The 23038-nt window shown below is 41.5% G+C and overlaps 2 protein-coding genes across 13 annotated transcripts in view; one reads left to right on the top strand and one right to left on the bottom strand.

Annotated features, from left to right (window-relative positions):
- Positions 1 to 15: 15 nt before the first annotated feature.
- socs6a (suppressor of cytokine signaling 6a) lies at positions 16 to 5249 on the bottom strand. Of its 2 annotated transcripts, XM_011618494.2 has the most exons (3): positions 5028 to 5249; positions 4380 to 4435; positions 16 to 4213 (listed from the first exon to the last, which is right to left on the bottom strand). In XM_011618494.2, exon 3 carries the CDS (start codon positions 4084 to 4086, stop codon positions 2491 to 2493), a length of 1596 nt encoding a protein of 531 aa, XP_011616796.1. In that variant the 5' UTR covers positions 4087 to 4213; positions 4380 to 4435; positions 5028 to 5249; the 3' UTR covers positions 16 to 2490. The 2 variants fall into 2 exon arrangements, with proteins under 2 accessions (XP_011616796.1, NP_001116334.1); NM_001122862.1 differs by lacking the exons at positions 4380 to 4435; positions 5028 to 5249 and having other exon boundaries at positions 2491 to 4086.
- A 2785-nt stretch (positions 5250 to 8034) lies between these two features.
- Positions 8035 to 23038, top strand: part of rttn (rotatin) — a 26833-nt gene continuing 11829 nt past the window's right edge. For 7 of the 11 annotated variants that reach the window (XR_003889737.1, XM_029842546.1, XM_029842545.1 and 4 more), the window contains exons 1-27: positions 8035 to 8203; positions 8471 to 8658; positions 8805 to 8994; positions 9130 to 9228; positions 9311 to 9401; positions 9475 to 9589; positions 10636 to 10786; positions 11053 to 11218; positions 11360 to 11550; positions 11739 to 11854; positions 12704 to 12871; positions 12985 to 13197; positions 13333 to 13445; positions 13551 to 13677; positions 13981 to 14106; positions 14269 to 14385; positions 14810 to 14949; positions 15310 to 15481; positions 15557 to 15656; positions 16106 to 16191; positions 16694 to 16811; positions 17425 to 17521; positions 17615 to 17674; positions 17756 to 17947; positions 18460 to 18702; positions 21865 to 22021; positions 22644 to 22804. Coding sequence is in view for 10 of the 11 variants with exons in the window: in XM_029842546.1 (XP_029698406.1) it covers positions 8173 to 8203; positions 8471 to 8658; positions 8805 to 8994; positions 9130 to 9228; positions 9311 to 9401; positions 9475 to 9589; positions 10636 to 10786; positions 11053 to 11218; positions 11360 to 11550; positions 11739 to 11854; positions 12704 to 12871; positions 12985 to 13197; positions 13333 to 13445; positions 13551 to 13677; positions 13981 to 14106; positions 14269 to 14385; positions 14810 to 14949; positions 15310 to 15481; positions 15557 to 15656; positions 16106 to 16191; positions 16694 to 16811; positions 17425 to 17521; positions 17615 to 17674; positions 17756 to 17947; positions 18460 to 18702; positions 21865 to 22021; positions 22644 to 22804 (3728 nt within the window). In the remaining variant the exon portion in view is untranslated. Of the gene's footprint in view, positions 8204 to 8470; positions 8659 to 8804; positions 8995 to 9129; positions 9229 to 9310; positions 9402 to 9474; positions 9590 to 10635; positions 10787 to 11052; positions 11219 to 11359; positions 11551 to 11738; positions 11859 to 12703; positions 12872 to 12984; positions 13198 to 13332; positions 13446 to 13550; positions 13678 to 13980; positions 14107 to 14268; positions 14386 to 14809; positions 14950 to 15309; positions 15482 to 15556; positions 15657 to 16105; positions 16192 to 16693; positions 16812 to 17424; positions 17522 to 17614; positions 17675 to 17755; positions 17948 to 18459; positions 18703 to 21864; positions 22022 to 22643; positions 22805 to 23038 lie in introns of those variants that run through there. The other 4 variants (XM_029842547.1, XM_029842551.1, XM_029842549.1 and 1 more) reach the window with 4 other exon arrangements.

Genomic DNA, 23038 nt, shown 5'->3' with positions numbered 1-23038 from the left:
TGAAACACCCAAAGAGCTTTAGAATATAATTTTTTTTATTTATAATTTATAATTGGCAGATACAAAAAACTCTTAAACTGTATCCAAAGTGTGCAATAAAATCACTTGATTTTTTTTTCCCAAAAGAAAAAAATACAAAAACAAAACAAAATGAAAACATCTACTTTGGAGAAGTGAAAAACCAATGTAAACTGGAGTCAACTGGTAATTCTACAGAGACTATTCAGTACTAATGTTCTCTTAACCGACTAGTTAGTTAACAAATTGCAAATCTGCTTTTGCGCTCCCTAGATGACAACCGGAGTCGTGACGTGTGCACACTTCAACATTGGTGACGTTCTACTCCGCCAATGTTAAACACAAGAAAGGCAATCATATCCAGAAGCAGCACAAATGTGTCCAATGCATTACATGGTTTTTACTGTACCACTATTCTGTGAGAGGGCAAACTGTAAAAGGAGGGGAGCATTTCCCCAAAAAACCAACCCAGTGTTGTAAACAATGACCTTCATTCACCAGGATGTAGAAACTGAAAGGTTGGAGCTTGTTAAGTGCTAAACAGCTGCTGCTAGCTCAAAATGCTCCAGCAGAAAACAAGTGGCAACCTCCGGCTTCAAAAGAAACACTGTGATTTGTTCCTGCTTGTCAAAGTCTGATGCAAATTAAAAATAAAAACGCAAGAAAAAAAACTGTATTAAAATAACAAACTTCACATTTCAACTGAAACTTTTAAAAAACACCATTTGTGGATCCGAGCATGTTGAGGGAGGTTTTAAGTGCAAAATGTGAGTTTTTAGACGATCGTGGCGCTTTCCGAGAACGGATTTTAAAAAAAAATTTAAAAAAAAATTCTTCGGGTGAGCTTACATTCTTCTTGTACAGCTCCATCCCCCAGACGGTGGACGACACACCAAATCTCACATTTCTGAAAGGAAAAACACTTGATTTCCTGGACATGGTCTGTCCAGACAATGTTTGCAACTAAAAAAAATCCAATAACAGCCCTCGACGTAGCCAACCGTGCTACTCCAATCTCATACAATTCAAATGTTTTAAATGCAAAGTCCTTAAACATGCAACGCCATCCAGCGTTTCTATCTAATCTGCTAGACTCACGGTTAAATTCCTCAAACACCAACATTTCCAGCTAACTAAAACTAGACCTAAGCTAACAACCTACCGAATGGGGACGGGGACGGGGATGGGGACTCTCCCCCCCCCTCCCCCCAAAATACTAGTTTTAAGGACACCATCAGAAAAAGTTGCGCATCCACAATGTGAAAAAACAATTCCCTGTCAAAGTATCCAAATAAAGCACTTCTGAAACCTACCATGTGCTATTCCCTTTACTCTGACACGAGCCACCAATTAAACAATCTCTGCTGAAATTCAGCGCTGAGGGAACGACGCAAATGAGGTAAAACTGCCGTTTTTCTATGAAATTTCAGATGGTTTCATTGTGCTGCAAACCTGGCAATACCCAAACTCACGAGCCAAGTTATTTTCCTCATTTACGCTCGTCGACAGTACTAAAAAGCCATCCTTCTGTATTCAGGTCAACTGACCAGAGGTCTGTTGTTCAATTACACGCTAACTGATGGTAACTTACACACCACCTATAGGTAAACACATTAAATCGTAAAACAGTCCTCTGATATATGCTTAGACAGCCTGGCTACTCCACTGTGCCGTAAAGACTTCACTACATGCAGATACGAGGGTCATGGAGCTACAAAATTTTAGCCGCGGTGCAGACTCGACATTCCTAGTGCAGAAAGATTCACTTTCAGCAACAACAAGGTTTTTACAAAGTGATAACATTATTCACCTCATAACAGCATATTTAAATCCAGCATTGTCAGTACCTTGAGGCTAGCACGTTTGGAAACGCGCTACAGGCAGCCACTTGATTTAAGGCTACTTGATCGGGTCAGACTTGGCAGACCGGAGAGTTCCGAACATCTCTTGGAACAAATACGGATCTATTAGACTTTGAGTGTTTTTGTTAGCAGCCAAATTAGTGTAATTATGCGCTGAATAAATGTTAACAATACTCGTTGCATAGGATGAATGCAAAACATTCTCAGTCGCTGTCTGACAATAAAACGAAGAGCAAAAGCTGATCAAAACTAGTTGGTCTGCTTATAAACATCAGCATAGCAGTAAGCTGCTGCCTTCTTAAATATAACACTCGTTAGATTAAAAACTAATTCATGAAGGAGTTTCAACTCATTAAAATCCAAGCCATTTGAGATTAGTGTCTGCAACTAAAACAACCTGGGTTATGTTTTTGCAGTAGATTATGTGCTGGTCTGTGTTTATGGAACTGGCAGGAATGGTGGATTTAACAGTGACAGTGGCCCGGACACAAAATAAGACCCCCCCCCCCAGAGCAGAACATCCCAAAACTGTGGTCATCTGTAAACCTCGTCTGACCCTCCGAGACCAACACAAAAAGTGCAAATTGCTCCCACTGTCCTGTCTGCGACTTCAGTAGTGCTTCTCCTGCAGATAATCTTTCATTTTGTTAGGTAGCGGCAGTTTCTGGATCAGGTCTATCCTGGTGTACTGTCTGATGACGAAGCGGCAGAGGTACTGGAGGGAGCGCACTTGCATAAACCTAGATACCGGGTTGGTGAGTCTCACCGGGTAGGTTGCAGAGCCTGGTAAGCGGGACCTGGAGTAACAAAAGGCCCCGTACTCGGAGTCTTTGATAGAATGTTCGATCAAGTCCACGATGGACGTGTGTCCCTCCACATCCGGCTGCTCGTAGAAGCTGAAGCGTCCGTTTGAGTGCTCGATTCGCGTGTGCAGGGTCTTGCTCTGCGACCTGAAGCTCAGGCTGAGCAGATACCTGTCGTCTGAACTGTCTCTGACCAGGAACGAACCGTCGGCCAGGTTGACCAGCTTCTCCTCGGCCTCCCAGCGTGTGATTGGGCCCCAGTACCAGCCCTGCCTCGCCAGCTTCTTCAACTCTTCCGTCAGGCTGGTGACCACCATGGGCCCGCTGCTCTGAACCGAGTCGTACACCCGGCTGACCCCAGGGGCCGAGTTGGGGTCAAAGTTGAGGTGGTGCCTCACCCTCTCAGCTACTTGGCTGTCCGATGAGCTGAACCCTGAAAAAGTCCTCGGGATGTGTCCGTTACTCATCATGGGGGGCAGGAGGGGAGAGAGGGGAGGCGGGACGTCCACTGTGCAGCTTTGGAGCATCACGCCAGCAGAACCAATGAGGAGACTATTAACTGAGGTTTCCATGAAGAGATCCGGAGGCAGCCCACCCACCAATTCGTGCTCCTCCTGTCCCTGATCTGTGTGGAGAGAAGTATCGTCTGCTTCAGTCACCACCTCCATAGGAGAGGAGCTGTCCAGACAAAAGGAGTGGGACCCCTCTGGGTACATTCCCTCATCTAAAGGCATTGTGTATTGGATGTAGTCCTGGGGTGTCAAGCCCAGTACCACAGGCACGTCACTGTCATCAATGTTTAAATGTAAATCACCATTTTGCGGTTGCTGGAGATTCTTTAGGGATTCCGCTTGGTCCTGAAAGAGCCCTTCCATCTGGAAATCGTGAAAGTCTCTCCGAACGCCCTTTAAATTGGGACTTGGGCTGGGAGAGTGGACCATGGCGTTGACTTTGATGCAGGCTTCTTCTGAACTGACCGACCGCAGTGGCCAAGGAGAGGGGCTGTAATGGTGACTCTGGATGGATGCAGATCTCAGGGGTCTCTGGGCCTTCACCTCACTGAAGCTGATGGGCACGGATGAGGATGAAAAGGTGTCTTCATCGTCCGCTGAGCCAATAGCAGAGGAGCTGCTTTTCACTTTGGCCTTCGGCTTGGCAGACAGCCTTCTTTTTAGCGATCCCATCAGGCCCTCACTCTTCGACCGGCCCTTGTGGCCTCCTTTCTCCTCCTCAGCAGCAAGGTCACAACCAGAGATCTCTTTGGTGTAACAGCCTCCAAAAAGTGACTCATCTTTCGAAAACTCGGAGGTCACAGACGCCTGCTGGAGCATGACAAAGTCACCCTCCTCCTTGCCCTTTATGCTGAGGGACTTGCGGATGGTCTTAAGGCTTATCTTCTTCATTCTGGCAGGCCCTCCAAAGGGGGGGGCATGGGATGGTGCTCCTGGTACCCTGATGAAAGTGCTATCCACTCAGTCCTCTCATCAGGCCACACAAAACAAGTCATGCATACAGTGGAGCCATTATTCCCTGCACAAACAAAATGGTTACGATCAATGGTGACATTTTTTGTCAGATTAATAGAGACAGTAACTATGTTGCTTTGCAGACTCAGACTGTTCCTTAAGCATGTGCCACCAACAGCAGCAACCTTACATGGGAAGCACATACAACTAACTACAATCTGATTACTCACCATTATAAGCAGAATTTTGTGACTCGGATGGGCCCAGTTCCACCTCTCATTTGGTGCTGTGAAGTTGAAAAACAGTCAGCTTAAACAAAAGCACGCTGCCTGATTGCTGTGATATGTGATGAGAAATCTGTAGAATCTGCACATCGAAACAGCTTAAACAAAGATCATGGGTATTAAGAGATCAGATGTTTACATAGCTTGTCCTGACCTGCCAAGGCCTAGTCTTCGGGCAGGACCCCACGCTCTTAGCCTAGCTTCTAAGTAGTTGAAACATAATGTCCTCACTCTTAAATGTGCACAAAACGTTAAAGTATTTTAAAGCTGGTGTTCACAAACTAATTATCACGTTCAAGATACTTGCATGCTAACAATGTTAGCTACCATTCAGTTATTTTGATAGCATATCGATTAGTTCCAAGGTAAACGTGTAATGGATAAGCTTAAAAAACACGCACAAAAATGCTAAAACTAAATCTATGTCCTCTTGCGAGACCCGACAAAATTGACCCACATGTGATAATTCAATCATGTTCAACACGCACAGGAAAGATTCGCACCCTAATGCTAACGATAGCTTGGCTAATGTTAGCTTGCTACTCAAGTCAAAAAGCTAGCTAGGCAAACATTTAGAGCCAAAGAGAATTTTACCATCAAGTTCCCTTTACATTGCAGAACAAAGCACGAATGTTCTTTTACAGCTCCTTGTATTCGGCTCCACGCTAGACGTACATGGTGATGTCGGCGATGATATTAAAACAGGGAGACATCTTTCTGGGGAGGTTGGCTAACACTTGCACGCTAACGGCCTCCTCCTTTCTTTCTTTGTTGCCTGTTGAATTATGGCAGCAGCGTCAGACGGAGCGAATCCAACACACACTCAGCGGCTCCGATCTTCCTTGTTTGTTTTTTGTTTGTTTGTTTGTTTTTTCACACCCATCAAACAAGACAAATATCCCAGATCATGAATATTTTAACTACAACAAAACAAATCTGGGATATAGTTTTATATCATGGGTGCACTCATGAGTTAGATTTCTTTTTGGGATGACATTGATCATCTTGGCAAAATGTGCAAATGAGCATAATATGTATGCTCAATAATTATGATCATATATATATATATATATGTATATATATATATATACATAAAATATAAAACTGGGATATTTGTCTAGTTTGATGGGTGTGGGAAAAAAACCAAAGATTGGATGTGTGTGAGTGTGTTTATATATGTCAGCACATATACACATACAGAGAGAGAGAGATATTGATTATTTAAGTTATTAGACAAGTTATCCTTTCATTTTCAAGTATTTTTTTAATATTTAAAACCTTATGTGAATACAGTAACTTAGTAATATGAGATGACTTTAGATCAATAGATTTCTCCTGAACACTGCTGAAAAATACCCAAACTTGTTTGTATATAACTTGCTCTGTATTCCAGAAACGTCCACTAGGTATTTTCATAATTTGACACAGCAACTAAAGTTTGAACTCTGAAATGATACATTGGTTTCCTAATTAGTGTCAGCATTGTTTTAGTAGATGGTGTTTACCAGCATCAGGCTAATTTGGTCCACATCCTGCATGTTACATTGTTTTTTCCACGCTGTCAAGTGCATGGCAGTCCTTTGCCAACCTGCTTAGGGCAGTTGTGTGTAGACAGGCACTATGCAAAGACTCTAATTACCAGCCCCTATTAGGCTTGATCAGGCTGCCTCTGCTTGATGTGTTGGAGTGGGGTGGGGGTGTTGGTGAGATGTGGGCTTACAGCTCATAGCACCAAGGACACATTAGAGCAAGGGTGCAACAGTTTTGACAAAGTAAATTAGGCCAGGCAAGAAAACTTTGGTTTGATATTTGTAACCAGACAAATATCCAGGCTACCTTGTTGTGCTAGGATTGTTGTATTAGCAGGCTGGTTAACAGGAATTATGAGTCTTATAGGACCATAAATTTTGCATGGTGTTGTGAAGGCTGACTGATGAATCTTGTGCTTCAGGATCAATTTTTCAAAATTCATTTATGTACCATTTAATCGACTAACATGGAGCAGGCATTGTTGCAAATTAGCTGCCTGATTTGTTTTGCTGTTGCCTCCGAGTGCTGTAACTGGACCCAATGGGGGCTTGTTGGCTTGGGCAGATGGTGGGTGGGGGTGAGACCCACCCTTATATACTCGATGCTTTCAGTGGAGTGGAAAACCTCAAACAGCAGGTGTGTCAAACAGTGACGGGCCGGGAGGACCACTCAGGTTCTGCCTCTGAATAGCAAACACAGTACCTCAAATTTGCAGAATTTCACAGTTTCACAGAAAGAAAATGTCTGATCAATATTATGAAAATCAAGGGATGTTGTTTTTCTTGCAATAATAAGACATATTAGAACCATGTAAAAAAAAACAACAACGTGTGGGCCTGAAAATGGGCCCCTGAGGAACACCACCGGTCAAAGTTTGTTTTTTTAAATCACAATATCCATGTTTGCCGTTCATTGAGAAACAAACACAGGATTCAATGATTTGTGCTGAATCACTGTGGTTCAGTTTGTGTCATGTTTTAGGTGGAAATCTGAGATGATGCTGTGTCAACAGTAAAACTGGCAAAAAAAGGGGTTTAAATTGTGATTATTTTAACCCATTCAGGAAGCTTGGGATGTTGCATTTGAGGCACTTTGCAAAATTTGTAAAATGACTGTGTTTGAAAACAGTAAAAAGGATAGACATACAAAACAATTTGAAAGGGGCTCAATAATTATATGCTTTTACAGTTACATCTCTGATCTGTAGAGAAATAAGAAAAAACAACAACTAAATGTTTAGCTTTCCATAAGAAATTTGTCATTCAGCCCATGATAAAAGAGGCTGCATAAGAGTAAAATTACTTTGAAGGGTTAATAAAACAGGAAAGCTCAAGTTGAATCTCATTTAAGGGTGAACAGTGGAATTTTCAGTATGAAGCCAAATTAATTAGGCTGAATTCCCACCCAACAATTAAAAGCTGTGTGGTTGTATTATTATATTAAATCATCATTTGCAAATTTTGTTAATTATCACACTGCCCGCCAATGATTCACGCGCCACATCTCAAGTGGGAGCTGCTGTTCAAATGGATTAACACTGCTTTCACGTATGTGTTCAGAGGCAATGCACAGCATTGTTTTAAAAAAACCATGCATCATGTAAAACAGGGCTGCTCCATAAAATTTGTCCCAAAAAATCATTTTACGACAGAAACATGTTTGAAAGGACCGATCCTTGGGAGGCACTTATTGTCAGTTTGGATTTAACAAAAAATATATACATTTGCTCGTTTACATTCTATTATTAATATTATTAATATTAATTTTTTTTCTGTCTCTTTACTCTGCATTCGCTGCTACTATAATTCAATTTCCCCACGGGGATGAATAAAGTCCATCTTAATCTTAATCTTAATCTTATTATTATTATTATCATTATCATTATCATTATCATTATTATTATTATTATTATTATTATTATTATTATTATTATTATTATTATTGATAATAATAATAATTTTACAAACGTAAGTAAATGACTGGGGACATTATCTTTCTTCACACTCTTGAGGGGCAGTTTTCCGACCCAGTTTATGACCATGAACGCCTCCTGCTCCTCGACAGGAAGTGGATTGTCGCTGGCGCGGTTGTTGAAAACGGTCCCGCTGGCGCTGTTGACAGAAAATCGAATAACTACAACATAGAAAACTACAAATGTTCCAGGTTTTATAGTTCCTTTTTACCCGCAGAACAGTGCTCAACGTTGAACATGGAGTTATCTTCACTTATTAAGAAAACAGGTAAGCTAACACAGTAGCTAAACACTTGTAGCGTGTAAAATTACATTACGAATACATTATAGCTTGTATGCTAACGATAGCATACAAGCTATAATGTAATTACATGTACAATTTTATAAAGGCATGGCCTTTAATATTAAAAGGCAGATAAACTTTTCTGATTGTCTGCCCAGTATTAATTAGCTATTTCAAGTAAAAAGTTCTTATTCCCTTCTCGTGAATTCGTTACTACCGTTGTAATAAACTAGTCTATTCTTTATATCTCAGGCCATTCTTTGGTGGAGATAAGAGTCCGGGCGCTGAAGAGCATCATGTGCAAGTTGGACTATTCCCTGATCTCGGTCTCTGACATTGTCCAAGAAAAGATGTTATTTGTGCATCTTCTCGAATGGTTCAACTTTCCCCAGGTGCCAATGCAGGAAGAGGTCTTGGAGTTGCTCTCAACTTTAGCAAAGGTAACAGTAATGCATGTGGGTGCTGACACAATACATTTATCACAAACAAATCTGGCTGCTGTATTATAACACAAAGCACCATGATTTGTGACTACAATTAATTAAGAGCAAATTTTTATTTCCATTTTTCATTTGGTCCTCTGAAGCATCCCAGTGCAGCCCAGATGCTTAGAGACATTGGGGCTGTGGACTTTCTCATCCACCTGTCTCCTAATGTGGAACCCAGACTGCGAGCTGTCATTGATGGAACCCTGGACCAGCTGTTCCACCTTCCTGAGTTACTCCCCAGTCATGCAGTGTTGTCCTCGCATGGACAGCACAGCACAGCTCCAACAGGTGTTGCATCTTACAGCCTGAAGAGTCTTTGTTTTGATGCTGTTTTATGAACAGATAGAGGGCTAGAATGGTATAAGCAGGCTGATCTTGTGACTTGAAATACATTATACGTTAATGCATTATGCGTCTTTCTAGCACCCACTTCCCTTGCACACCAGGAGCAATTTCCAAAGATGGGCTATTTCCATACAACCAGGCCAAGTCAAACTGATGTTTCACTTCAGAGAATAGCAGGTGCCTGTGTTTGAATGGCTCCTTTAAAATATATGTCATCTAGAAATGCCCCTGTTTACATGTTTTATTTTGTGTTATGCAGTGCACAAATCTGTGAAATGTCTCAAGTTTTCTGTGTTCCCGTGGCTGACACTGTCCAACACAGACAGACACATTCTGTCGTCAAACGAGAGGTTAGAGATAAGATACGTACTGTTCATCCAAAATGACATTCAAGTTAAATTTACATTTCTGTATACTGAACAGTTCTCTAAAGAGCAGCAACCCCAACTTGATACGGACCACATGTGAACTGCTCTGTGATGTTATTATGCAAGACTTTCCTGCTGAGATCTTCCTGCAACGACCCCAGATTTTTAAGGTATCATTATATAACCACGATTTCATGCTAAAGCTGTAAACAGTAAGCTTCGCTTTAAAAAAAAAAAAGAAAAATGTTGTCTTTGTTGGAAACACATTTTATTTGGATTCTTAGATACAATTGAGGAGGTCTAGGGTGCCTCACCTGCTTATTTATATGATTTATTACCGTTCATTATTGATGTGAGTCAGGTTGTTGCAATTGTTAGCTACCAGTACAATCCACAGGATGATCACTCTGCACACTGTCAAAATGACATCTTGTCAAATAGGGTCCTTGAACAAAACAGCAATTTATAATTCAGCGCCCCTGATCCAGCAGGAGGTTGTGGAGGTCCTCGGAGGGTTAATTTGCTTCAGCAAGCACTAGATTGCTTTGAGGATGTCGTTTGGTCTTGACGTACCTCTGCAGTGGTTTAAAGTCCTTGGTTGACTGCTGGTCATTCCTCTTTCAGCCTCCTATCAGAGATCCTACTATATGTCTTCTGAAGAATCACAACTTATGAGGAAAAGGAACTTGCCTGTTACAATCTAATCACTGAAGTAAACAAACCTGCATTTGGGACAGCTGATGCCAACTGTCAGTCATGACACTGGCATGTTTTCTCTTTTAAAACTGACTGTTGTAAAGGAAAACAGTTGGACTGATTTTTTGACATTTTATCAGAGTCCTGCCAACAAGTTACATGCCTACGGTCACCCAGCAACTGCAGCAACAAAAATAATCATCATATGGAAGAATTTTGTCCTTTTAGACTTGCTCCTCCTCTGAGTTGCTTACGACAAGAGCTATTAAGCTAAATGACTTAGCTTTAGACACGTGATGTCATTAGCTGCAGAGGGCAGGGAATCTGAATTTGGAACAAATTGCTCTTTAAATAATTCAATTCCACCACCTTCCCTTTCGTATTCAACGGGGCTTTGTATTTTTGTATTGGTCCAACTGGAGGAATGGCGGAAATTTATCTAACCAATATATGTCACTGTCTTCAGAAATCCGCACAACAGCGTTACTGAACTGAAGGAATTTGCCCCTCTATTTAACAGAACCTTTTGTCCCTGTTGAGACTGGGTTCGAGTAAAGGTGAAGCAGGCTTCCTGCACTTACAGGCTCTCTCCTGCCTGCGGCAGCTTTGTGTCGGACTCAGGAGGAGACTCCGCTTTCATCAGGATCCAAGCTTCTACTCTACAAAGCAAGGTATCATGACATTTTAATTAGCATACTGTAGAGATCTTTTTATGTGCTGTGAGAAGTGTTGTGGGGGAGTGATGTTTGATTTAAACAGTACATGATTCTGATGTTATCTACAATTTCATGTATTGATCTTTGGTTTAGATGTATTCTTTTCTGATTTCACTTCTTAGCCTTCTGAATACCTAATTTTTTATTTATTTTTTCACTTTTTTCCCTCATGTCCGTTTGTGCATTATGAATATTCCTATGATTTTCTTTTGACATTGCAGATCTGGTGTCCCAGAACTCATCTTTCTCTTACTCCCATGAGCTGCAATCTCAGCGCTCCCAAGCCTCATCCCCAGCAGCAGAGTGCTCTCCTCGGCCCTCTGTGGTGGGACACACAGGCCAGAGAGCTAGGGGAGATGGCCAAGATAGAGATGCGGGATCCAACAGGTCTGTGCATTTGGTAAATGTATTCAATGTAATAGAGCACAGACATAAATGGTCTGTCCAGGAAATTTCTTTACAGCTCATACGTTGCACTATGCGTTTGATTGGTCAAACTTAGATAATCTCTGTCTCTGATCCGCTCAGTGTCATTTCACACAGAGGTGCAGGAGCCATCCAAGCCCCCAGGCAGTCGCCGCAGTCACCTGCAGATGTGACCTATTTAGCGATTCCTGACGTGGGTGTGGAAGATGTCCTGGAGCTGCAGTTCCAGCAGCTCACAGTGGCTCAGTTCACTGTGGCCACTATGGAACATGCCATACCTCTCCTCAAAGCAGGTAGGATCCATTGATTTCTTTTAGAAAACGTAGGACAGTTAAACAGTTTGAAATATTGAATTTTATTTATTTATGTGACCTGAGGTAAGATCTAATGTCTATATTGATTTCATTCCCTCATCATCTGAAGTTTTAAGAAAAATCTCCCTTTACTCCTGCCCCATTTCTGTCTCTTCTCTCTCTCTCAGAGAGTTCCCACATGTTCCATCGTGTTCTGGAGCTGCTGTGCGAAGCCGTCGTTTTGCTCAGGGAGAGTGTTAGTGAGTTGGTTTGGGACGATGGCAGCCTGGTGGGGATCGAGCTGGCAAGTAAAAACATAAATCATGACAGCCTCTTACATCAATGAATCGATGCGCTACATTAGAATGGGCGGAGCTGGTTGGCCACCTGACATTTTTGGCACAAACACACGTGCGTACACTCCTCAGCTCCCAAGGAGAACTGTAGGCATGTGATTGAGTTGGCTGAATTACCGTATGTAAGTTTACAAAAATCTAGTTTTGCATCCCATATGATTTACTAATGGATTCGTTAAAGCAGTGAATTATTTTTTGACAATGTGTCTTCATTTAGTTTGTGTATGGGACCCACGCACACAGTAGCTGGTGTTAAAGTATTTTTTTACACCACAGAATTATTTGTTATTCCCCTCACTTTTTAAAAGCTATATTTCTGTATGTGAAGACTTATACACTTGTCAAGCTCAGTCCCCTCGGGCCCTCTGGTGTTTAATACATGCCTAGAGTCTTGCAGCCGGGTAACTGTTTTGTCATCTTTATGTGGGAGCAGCTTCTGTGCGCCAGACCTGGAGGTTTATCCTCTGGGAACAAACTCGCTGTTGCCCGCCTCGGCAATGCACAGGGCGTCTACTGCCCCCTGCTGGAACATAGCGCCTATTGTTTAGTTTTTTCTCAAAACAAAGTGGCTGAGAATAGATTGTTCCAATTTATTTATACAGAGATGGGATGGATCTGTATCTCATCCCAAAATAACCCTGAAATCTGATTACATTCAATTCCTAACCCCTGGAAGGAGCCATTTTTCTCCATACTCCCAGTCTGTACATGAGTGTGTGTGTGTGTGTGCGCGTGCGTGCTTCTCTGTTGGAGTGGAATGCATGCTTTTCTATCTACATTGTTTTTCTCCATTTTAGAAGACAAAGCTGCACGGCTGCATGGAATTACTTGGGGATACACTGTGCCACCATGAGAACTATGCTGCAGACATTCCTCGCAGCTGTCAGGTTCATCACAGGATGGCTTACACAGGCACTGCAGTGTTTATTATTAAATTTCTACAAGCCATTCTCCCTCTTGAAAAGGTTTGTTGTATTGTCATGACTGATTGTTGATTTTTACTGCTTTTTCTTATAGTCACACCATGAATAGAACTTTAATAGTAAATTGTTAATGAAGGCATCCTAATCTCACCCAGGCCTGTGATAACATCCCAGAAAACACAGCCACGGCAATTTTCCACCTTTGCTTGGACAGAACATTTGGAATCTTATTACCCAGTGTGCAAGAGGCAGCTGTGGCCTACTTGGAGCAAGTGGACTCGGATAGCTATGGTCTATATAGGAGAGTGACCCGTGCTGCCCTCTGGATGGAATCCACTTGCAGCTTCCTCAAAGAAATTCAAGCCAAGGTAGAAGAAATATGATCATTGCCTACAACAGCTCTACAGTCTGCAGAGAAATTTGTTTTACATTTATAAAATGGTTTTTTTTGTAATGAAAGGAGAAAATATTATATCCCATTATTTCTGTATTTCCTTGCAAAGGGAGAAAAGAAGTGGTTTGACTTACTGGAACTGGCAGGCCAAGCTATAGAGGGTCTCCCATTCCATCAGCACTTACCCGTCATCCAGGAATGCATTCACATGTGCTCCTACCTGTATGATAAAGATATTATTGTTATTGTTATTTCACAAGAATTCCATCCATTCCAAACTAAATCTTGTAACGGTTAATCATTTTCCTTTTGGTTCCTCATGTGCAGCTGGAAGTTTGAGCAGCCCAGTCCTGTCCTCCAGACCGAGAGTCAGAAACTTCTCCTCAGGCTGCTGTCTCATCCTTTACTGCAAGTCAGAGTAGAAACATACGGATGCACTTTAAGTTTGGTCAAGGTCAGTGCAAGCCATCCTCCATGTACAGTGTTTAACAAGAGTGTGGTGTTCATGGCTGGAATTATAACCGTTAAATCCGTAAAACGGGTATTTTGGGTGATATACGATACGATGAATATGATGAATCACAGGTTTTTGACAGTGTGCTATTAAAATTTGAAATCAATTTTCCTATTCATTTGTAACTTTACATCAACTGAAGTATGTGGCAACATTTAAAGTGTTTTCAGACATGTATTGGGGCACATGTAAGAGGAGAGTGATATTTATGAATTGCTTAGGTGTTAATACTTACACCCTTAGGACTGTCTTGGCATCCAGAATGTGTCACGACACGAATTGGGAGTTTGCAGTGGAGTCACCTTCCTCCTCCACCACAGGGTGCTTTATGAAATAAGTGCTTTTGGACTCCAAGATTCTGCAGAGAAGGTAAGTAAACACCCTTTTCTGATTTGTTCTGCGTCTCAGGAAAACAGAAATGAGTTATGCATTCTGTGTTACACTGTCCTTTGATTGTTATCGTAAACCAGCAGCACAGTCTATTACCATACATGCCGGTACTGGTAAATGTTTTTGACCTGTGGTCAATAGGTGAACGCTGCTGCCAAGGATATTCTGCTGTTCTTGCTCAAGGGGCAATTGATGATGACTGTATCAACTTGGGACAGATTCAATGAGGCACTTTACCCGGTCATGCCCATATTACAGGTGTGTTCTCTGCAGAGACAGGGTTGTATTTTTACCGTTGAGTTTATAAAGCGACATTGTGTGTGCTGCTTTTGCTTTTCTATTGGGCCAGAAAATAATGGCTTGTTCTTTTTTTAGACACCTAACAAGAGTTCAGTTTAAGAGCTCAAAGGATATTGAGCTGCCAGTGAGAAAAAAATGGTTATTCTCTCATTTTCATATTCAATTCCACAGTCTTTCTTTTTGAGAAGGGTTAGATATAGAGCTTTTATGAATTGTTTCATGACTATACATGAGACTTTGACCAGAAAAGGCCATGCAAAGACGCGCCATGTCAGACGGGAAGCGAAAGTAGTCTCCCATAATCTAAGCAATGTATGTTTTGTTGCATAGCTGGAATTTTCTGTTTTATACAAAAGCAATCTAAGGCTTCTCTCTGTGGCAGGGTTACGCCAGCACCGAAGGGTCACTCGGAAACAGTATCCTGCTGATAAGTGACATGTCAGATGTGGCCAGAGATCCTTCATTCCCAGCTGAGGTCAAGCTAAGAGCAGCGCTGCGACTCCTTTTCACCAAACAGCCCACGTCAGTCTTTATTTGTTATGTTACTCCCTGAAGTTGACTTTTAATTATTTATTTTTTTACGGAATATTTTGATAAATGATCAAGATCACTTTCCACTACAGGTTCACCAACCATGAATTATAACCAAGATTGTGCATGCTAAAAGCAATCCATTCCTTGTCTATGAATATTGATTTGAATAGAAATTAACACTAGACAGTGGCCAAGGGACAGTCACTGGTAATTTGGCAATAATTAATGGATTTGTCTTCTAGGCCAGTATTTTTTTCCACATCTATTCCTCATTTGTATGCTTTCATGTCTGATTTTGTATGAAATATTTAAATCAAGTCTTGACTAATCTGTGCTCATTATTAACAGTGTGAGAATTGCTGCAGTGCAGCAAATCCTGCCACATTTAGCTGGCGCTGAAGATGCTAACACAGCTAGACCAAACTTGGATCAAGCAGTGGTTTCGTTGTTACCGAATCTCTACTGCCTCAGAAACACAGTAATTATTGCCCTTGACACAAGCAATGAGTCTGTTCTCAAGGTATAAATTCATCTAGCAGCATCAACATCACTTTTAAGGACATTTAGTAGACTGAAACGCTTAATACTTTTTTAGGTGGAGTCTGTGGAGAAACTGTTTTGTATCCTGTCATCAGACATGATGAATATCTCCCTGAGAATATCAGCAGCAGAGCAGCTGACCATCGTGCTCCAAGGTAGGCCCCCTATGAACAAACTGTCACTGTTAAAAAGGTTGCCTGAGATTTGTCTCTTGTCTTGCGTTTAAAATATTTGCTTCAAAAATATCTTTTTAGAGGATGAAAGCTGTTAGTAATGATGAACATTAATCATAGACCTACAATACAAAATCCTCATTTTAACATGACACATTGTAGATAATATTCATTTAGGACAACACTGAACTAATGTAGAGAGCTGGTATAAGCAGACTAAAACAAAAACCTTCACAAAGTTTGAGAAAAACATTTTCAAGTTTGTGAGATGTGACAGAACACTCCCTGTGCGACCGCTAATATTTGAAATCAATGCAGTGTTTGCAGCTTCCCAGCTCCATATGGCCTGGGTGGGCCAGGAAAACAAATAATTGAGGATTTTGCATTTGTTTATTTTCAACATATTGAATTGTTATCTTATTTCCCAATAGACGCAGCGATGCATCCAGTGCTGAAGAATCTTGGAATAGCAGACAAAGTAATTTCTTTCATTTTTGAAAGTGTCAACGGCAACAAGGTAAAAAAAAAAAAAAAAAAAAAAGCAGAACTACGCTCCTATATTAAACAAAAATAGAGTAAAATACATACTATATATATGTGTAGTACCATGTGTGACGTGTGAAAGAATCTACTGAGGCATAAGTGATAGAAAGATGAAACGGTCTGTGTTAATAAAGTCAGACAGGCCCTGCTCAGCTCTAATTTTTGCCCTCAAGTTATTCGAGACTGCTGATTGTGTTGAAGCTTTGAAATCAGAACATGCTAATAAGGGTAATTTTGTAGCATGTCTGACTTAGTGGGCCCCTCAGAATAAATTCTTGTCTTGGCTAACAAGTCTTCATACGTTGTGCCTGTAGGTTATGTTTATGCCAGGCCTTAATTGCCTCCTATTTATACAATAGCAGCATTTTTTTTCAATGTAAGTGAGGAGAGTTAGGCAGAAGGAGACAGACAGAATGTGCCCCTTTGTATTTTCTCTGCAATTAGACACTGAATGCATATGTTGCTGTTTTCCCCAGAGCTTAGATGGCCTGTTGGAGCCGTGTGTCTGTATCCTGAGGAAGCTGGTGTATGCAGATTCATCTCTGAGGCACAGGCTCGCGCTGCACACCCTTCTTCTCCTCACACTGCTCAGGGGTAATCTTGCAAGATGACTCATTAAATAGCACCCAAACACACTGCGTTAGAATGCTCAGGGGCAAACTCACAAAAAAGATGACGAGGCATTTTTGAACCATGTCCTTGTGCATCAGTAAGGGTCTATTAATCGATCATGTAACTTGTTTCCCAGGAGTTTAACTTGTTGTGCACCTTGTTGGAAGGCTTTAAAACTTGATTTGAATTGTTGTGTACAGTAGGAACATTAACTGGTGTCCTTCATATAAACATTGCTTCATTGAACAGGCAGCTGCTCCGTCTATTTTACCTGAAAATTAATTATTTTTATTTTACTGTTAAGCTTTGTACTAGTGCTCAATTTGATTTGTTCCACATCTGCAATGGTGACCTTCTTTTTGTACACATCTGAGCTATGCAAACAACCACACGGCTAAGATTAAAGTACCTGTGATGCCACTTTGGAGTGAGTAATAATTATGTCGTAATGAAGGCAAAGCCTTCTGGTAGCCTCACTGGGGCTTTGTCTCTAATGGATCTAAATGTGTGAAATTATTGTATGATTTCATGAGGTTGAATGATGCAGCTTAGAATATGTTTTTTATATAAAAGATCTGTCTTGTTTTCTTTATAGCGTCCTTAATATTAAAGGAGAACAAAGCCAGTGGATGTGAGATTGCCATACTGATGAGTTTACTGCTGTTTGATGAGGTTGCCACGCTTGAAAAATGGTGAGTTTATATTTCCTCATCTATTTAAATAACGTGCTGCCATTCCTTTTTTATTTTTATTTTTTTAAACGGGTCTTGTTTCTCATGTGATAGGTCAGACGATACAGATGTCGCCCGGACACCCTTCTCTCTTCCTTTGTCACTAACACAGAGGTGATCTGCTACACAGTCTGTAAACACATTACACTTGTCAAAATTCTCATCGCCATGATGGCACTTTTCTGCTTCCCCCAGATACAACATACCATTCCAGCCGGCGACTTATCACGCTGTCAGCCCCTTCTGCTGCATCCTTCCACCTTCAGCTGAAGTCCTGTCTTTACCCCCCGCTCGCCAAGCCCTGCAGTTTGCCTGGAACATCTCATGGCATTCTGGGATTGACAAACTCCTTGATGTGTTGTGTGGACCTGCAACTGATGTTACAGAGTAAGAGTAAAAAAAAAACAACCTAAACCTCAATCATTTAATCATTCCACTGTAATAAAGTCTTGCTGTCACAAAACTGTGGTGAAGCATTAGTTTTAGATTGGCAACTTGTGTCTTTGTTTGCTTCTAATGTCACCTAATTGAAATAGAAGAGAATGCCTCTCAGACAGTTTTGATTACAACAAAGATCCATTGATGGATCAATTCACCAGAAACTGAATTTTATTCCAAGTAGACTTTCAGGCTGGATGAAATGATCATTGAGAGGGTTTGCAATCAAAATCTATCTTTTGTAATTCATTTGCTGCATCTTTGTCATTATTTTGACCCAACAGACAGGTTTTTTTGAAGTGTGGCTGTTTTATCTACTTTGTTTATTTTGAGAAATGTCAAATTAGCGATGAAATCTGTCATTCTTATGCATGGGCAGGTGCTCACGCATCGCGCTCATCTGCGCTTGTCAACTGACAGAATTTTTTTTTAACTGGTTAGATTTTGTTGTTTCCTCCCAGATTCCATCCAGACTTGCAGCTGTCAGAGGCGCAGGTTGTGTGGCTGCAGGTAGCCCACCGTCCCACTGCACTGCAGGGCTGCATCGCTGCCATTGTCTCGGCAGAAGGACACCTTTCAGTCACCTCCGCCTTGTCCAGACTCAACCTTCATTTGCTGGTTGATAGGCTGGCCCTCCCTCACGTGCCCACCTACAGCTGCAGAAAAACCCTGCAATTTCTCAGTTGGCAGGCAGCAATGACCAGGTAAATGCTGTTTATTATGAATTTTTTTCATTTAAGTTAGAAAGATAATCATATGTATAATTGCAAAATATGGTGGCTATGCTTAAGCAGATTCAAACTGTTTTGTTAAACACTCTTTTGTTAGTCTGGTATCAGTGTAGCTATAGCAACAGAAGCTTTCACTTTTGACTTTCCAGTCAATTATCTTTCACTTTTTACAAACATTCTGTTTTGAGAAACACAGCTTAATGAAAATCTGCAATCTATATAAGGTTTTGAAGCAACTTTTTGCCCTTTAAAATCCTGCATAACCCACCTCCCCCACCTCCTGCTGCTAACTACAGCTGATCCTTTTGCCTCATTCTTCACTGAAAAGTTGAAGCTGTCAACTTCCAGTTGCCTAAGAAGCCCACAACCCTAACCCAACATAGTCATACAACTGCACGCTCTCACCCTTCTTCCCCCCTTTCCCCACATTTACCCCACTCACAGAGAGTGAGTTATCTAAACTCTTGACATGCAGCTGTCCGACTATATGCCCTCTGGAACCCATTTCAACCACCCTCCTACAGACACCCGCCATCTTCTGGGCAATCACTCCACTGATCAACCCTTCACTCTCCAGCGGCACCTTTCCATCCAAATTCAAAGAAACTTAAGGGATGCTTCTGCTCAAGAAACCCTCCCTCAATCCACATCAAATGGCGAACTGTCATCTGGTCTCCCTTCTCCCGTTCCTGTCAAAGTCCTTTCAGAGAGCGAAATTTGATGCAGATCACTGAGTTCCTGTCAGGGGAGGAGGTTTATCGACAGGAACTCAGTGAGCTGCATCACTGAGATCCTGTCGATAAACCTCCTCCCGACGTCTGTGTAGATTCTCAATCATCCAGGTCATCGTATCCAAGGTAGTTTTCTCTGTCAACTGGTAACCTCTCAGACAACAGTTATTACACCCGAAGGACAAGACACCAAGACACAAACAAAGTAATGTTGTTTATGCTGTACAGTGCCAGGAGGAATGCAAGGAACTGTACATTGGGGAAACCAAACAACCTCTCCACAGAAGAATGGCACAACACTGACGTGCCACCTCTTCAGGTCAGGATTCAGCAGTCCACTTACACTTAAAGGAGAGTGGGCACTCCTTCGAGGACAGCCAAGTACGGATACTGGCCAGAGAAGACCGCTGGTTTGAAAGGGGCGCCAAGGAAGCTATCCATGTCAAATTGGAAAAAACATCCTTAAACAGAGGTGGTGGGCTGAGGCACTTCCTATCACCCAGCTACAATGCAGTCCTCCACTCCTTCCAACAGCAAAACAAACGTTCACACCATTCCAGGAGACCCAGTGACTCACCACCAAGAGAGCCAGCAGACAAAGGGGAAACACATCAACCGAAACTAGGTGAACGACCCGACCATCGACCCTGCCAACGACTCTCATTAACATGCCAATGGTCCACAGGGGCTATATATTTTCAAGCTCTCTCCTCAGCGAGTTCAGAACTGAAGAAGCCTTCTGGATAGAAGGTGAAACGTCTTCAAAGAGAAGAAACTCCTCCCTGACCCAAACCAATCTGGATTCAAGTGTGGCCACAGGCCACTTTGCTGATTTGAATCTTACATATTTAGGCTGTCACAGCAAGGTAATGTTTCAGCTCCTCTCCTAAGGGGTACCCTAAGGATAGCATGGTTTTTCATGCCACTGTTATACAGATGACACCCAGGTTTACCTGTCTTTTCCCCTGGATGAACCCTCAGTTCTTGGACAAGAACACTGAGCTCCTGGTTTTGACAACATTGACATCAAAATTGGCACCCGTCTCTTGCTCCTACTAAGGCTGTTCGAAATCTTGGAGTCATGATTGCTAATCAACTGACTTATAATGATCATGTGGCCTCAGCATCCCGGTTGTGCTGCTTTGCCCTTTTCAACACTAGAAAGATCAGGCTGTTCCTGTCCCAGCATGCCCCCCAGCTGCTGGTACAAGCCATGATGTTCTCCTGCATTGACTACAGCCATGCCTTTCTAATGGGTGTGTCTGCGGCGCATCTTGGCTTCCACAAACCAGAGCATCATCCAATGACATGCTACCCCTCCTCAGCTACATTCCGCACATGAGGACCCTGTTCCCCAATGGTGGAACGACCTCCCGAGCTCTTTCACAGCATGGCGACAGTCTCTTACTTCAAAAAGCTCTCGAAGACACAGCTCTCTCAAGAGCACAGCTCTTCTAACAACATTTATCTTTCTCCTTCTCTCTCTACTCACCTCCCCTCTCCTTCCCTCCTGTTTATGTTCCTCTTCAATCCCTCTTCATAGCTCTGTACTGGTAGTTGCACTTGTTCTAGGTGGTTCAGGACTGTAAGCTAGTATTTTATTCACATTGGTCTTGATTGCATGGTGACTTGATTGTCTATGTGTAAGTTGCATTGGACAGAAGCATCTGCTAAAAAAAACAAAATATGAATGTAAATCATCAGAAATTTTGGCTTGACTGAGTGACAAAATATGCTGTCATAAGAAATTCTGTGGTGTTAAGGTCAGTGTTCATTTTAAAGAATTGAGGAAGTTGATTGTATTCAATTACCGGTATTTGAAGTACATTTCATGCAGGTTCTTTGATTTAAGCCAAGGTTATTTTAATGTGTTTAATGTGATTTTTGATGCCGCCATCCTAACTATAACCCTAAAAGTAGCCTATATATAAGCCTGTCTGCATACATCTACTATACATTAGTGAAGCTTTACATGCTATTAATTTAGTAACTAGGGACATAGTTCATTAATTTATAATATCAGAGATTGTGTATATGCTTTTTTTCCCCCTTATTCTAGAATAGAGCTCCCAACCCGCAGCTGTGTTTGATACTTGTGTTCATATTTCTTCATAAGGTATACTTGATTTTATCGGGCCATTGCTGAAGAAATATTAACAAAAGAATAGAAGGGTTTAGTTTTAGGATTGAGAATATTTGCAGGAGTCACAATTTCCAGGCACATATTTTCAATACTGTAATAAAGACCTCATGTATGCCATAATGTTGTTAATGCCAGAAGTGGTGAGTGAAATTTATAAACATTACTAAATATGTTTTGAGGTCAGCAATTATATAAAAAAGGAATAGCAAATTCCCTTTAATCCAAGGTCTCCTTCCATCTCTGTCTTTTTATTCTTTGTAGGTTTCTCCAGGTTCACCCAGCGAGTGGAGAGGATGAGAGACTGTTGGTGGCCATCGTGAAGTTTTTGAATGCCTGCTTCAGAGACATTCATATCAAGCCTGCATCAGCTCCTGAGGACAAAGATCTGCGCTGGATACTGGAACTTCTTCTCAACCAAGTACACTTTTATCTTCTGAACAAATAAACGTTGATTTTTCTGTGCATCTCTCTTCATCACTGCATGTTAAATGAAGCTCTTGCTCAAGGGTTTTTCTCTATACCTTGAATTAAATCACACATCTGATTAGCCAGCTCCATTTTTGACCTGAGGCAAAAATGATTTCCTTACTGTTTAACAGAATGCTTACTTTTTAATAAAAAAGAAGAGAAGGGAGAACACTCCTTCAAGTATTTAACCAGCCTCACCTTAGTTTTCACATTAATTCGTGCGTAAACAGCAACCCCTCCTCTGGCAGCTGAGGCACTGAGTTTGAATGCCTGATGGGGTGAGCAGCTCTTTTCCTTCTCTGACTTCTCTGTAATCAACAAACTGTTTCGGAAACATCTGTCACGTTTTTCAGTTGTGGTATTGCATGCCCTGTGCCTCTGGATGAGGCAGGCAGAGATGGATAGTTTTAAGAATAAAGAGTATTCAAATATTCTTTTAACTTTCTTCACATACAGTATGTCTGAATTTCACATTTTTAGCTTTTGTTTATTATTCTTATGAAGAAACAGCTGCGCTCTTATGCCTCGTGTAGCAACAAAAAACCAAATTACGTGTTGCTGTGTTCATCCAGGACACAGAGTCTCTTCTTAATTTGCTGCACGGTGTGGAGAGCCAGTCATCAGCTCAGGGCTCCAGGGAGCCAGCTCAGAACCATGTTAGTCGGGGACTGCAGAGAGAGCTTACCACCTTCTTTAACCTCGTTCTTCTCCGACTGGCAGACACCACTGATAGGTAAAGTGTGTCCCAATATTGTTAAGTCATTTACCAAGACAGTGATTACTATATGTGAATTCTTTACTAAGAATCAATAAACACTTTTCTAATATAAAGAGCTAATCTGGTCTTGAGATACTTCAGGTAAATGTTAAGCATGCAACAGCAAAGGCACAAATTATAAATGATTAGTCTGTTAACTGTCAGTATTATGTCTGTCTTCTCCTCCCGTCTGCTTTCTCTCTCATCACT

This window comes from Takifugu rubripes, chromosome 10 (genome assembly GCF_901000725.2).
Source record: "Takifugu rubripes chromosome 10, fTakRub1.2, whole genome shotgun sequence".
NCBI lineage: Eukaryota > Metazoa > Chordata > Actinopteri > Tetraodontiformes > Tetraodontidae > Takifugu > Takifugu rubripes.
The sequence above is the reverse complement of the archived record's forward strand: the minus strand, read 5'-3'. Positions and strand labels throughout refer to the sequence as shown.

Bases quoted from the DNA above. Each gene is read 5' to 3' on its own strand.
- socs6a (XM_011618494.2), bottom strand. From the start codon at position 4,086: ATGAAGAAGATAAGCCTTAAGACCATCCGCAAGTCCCTCAGCATAAAG.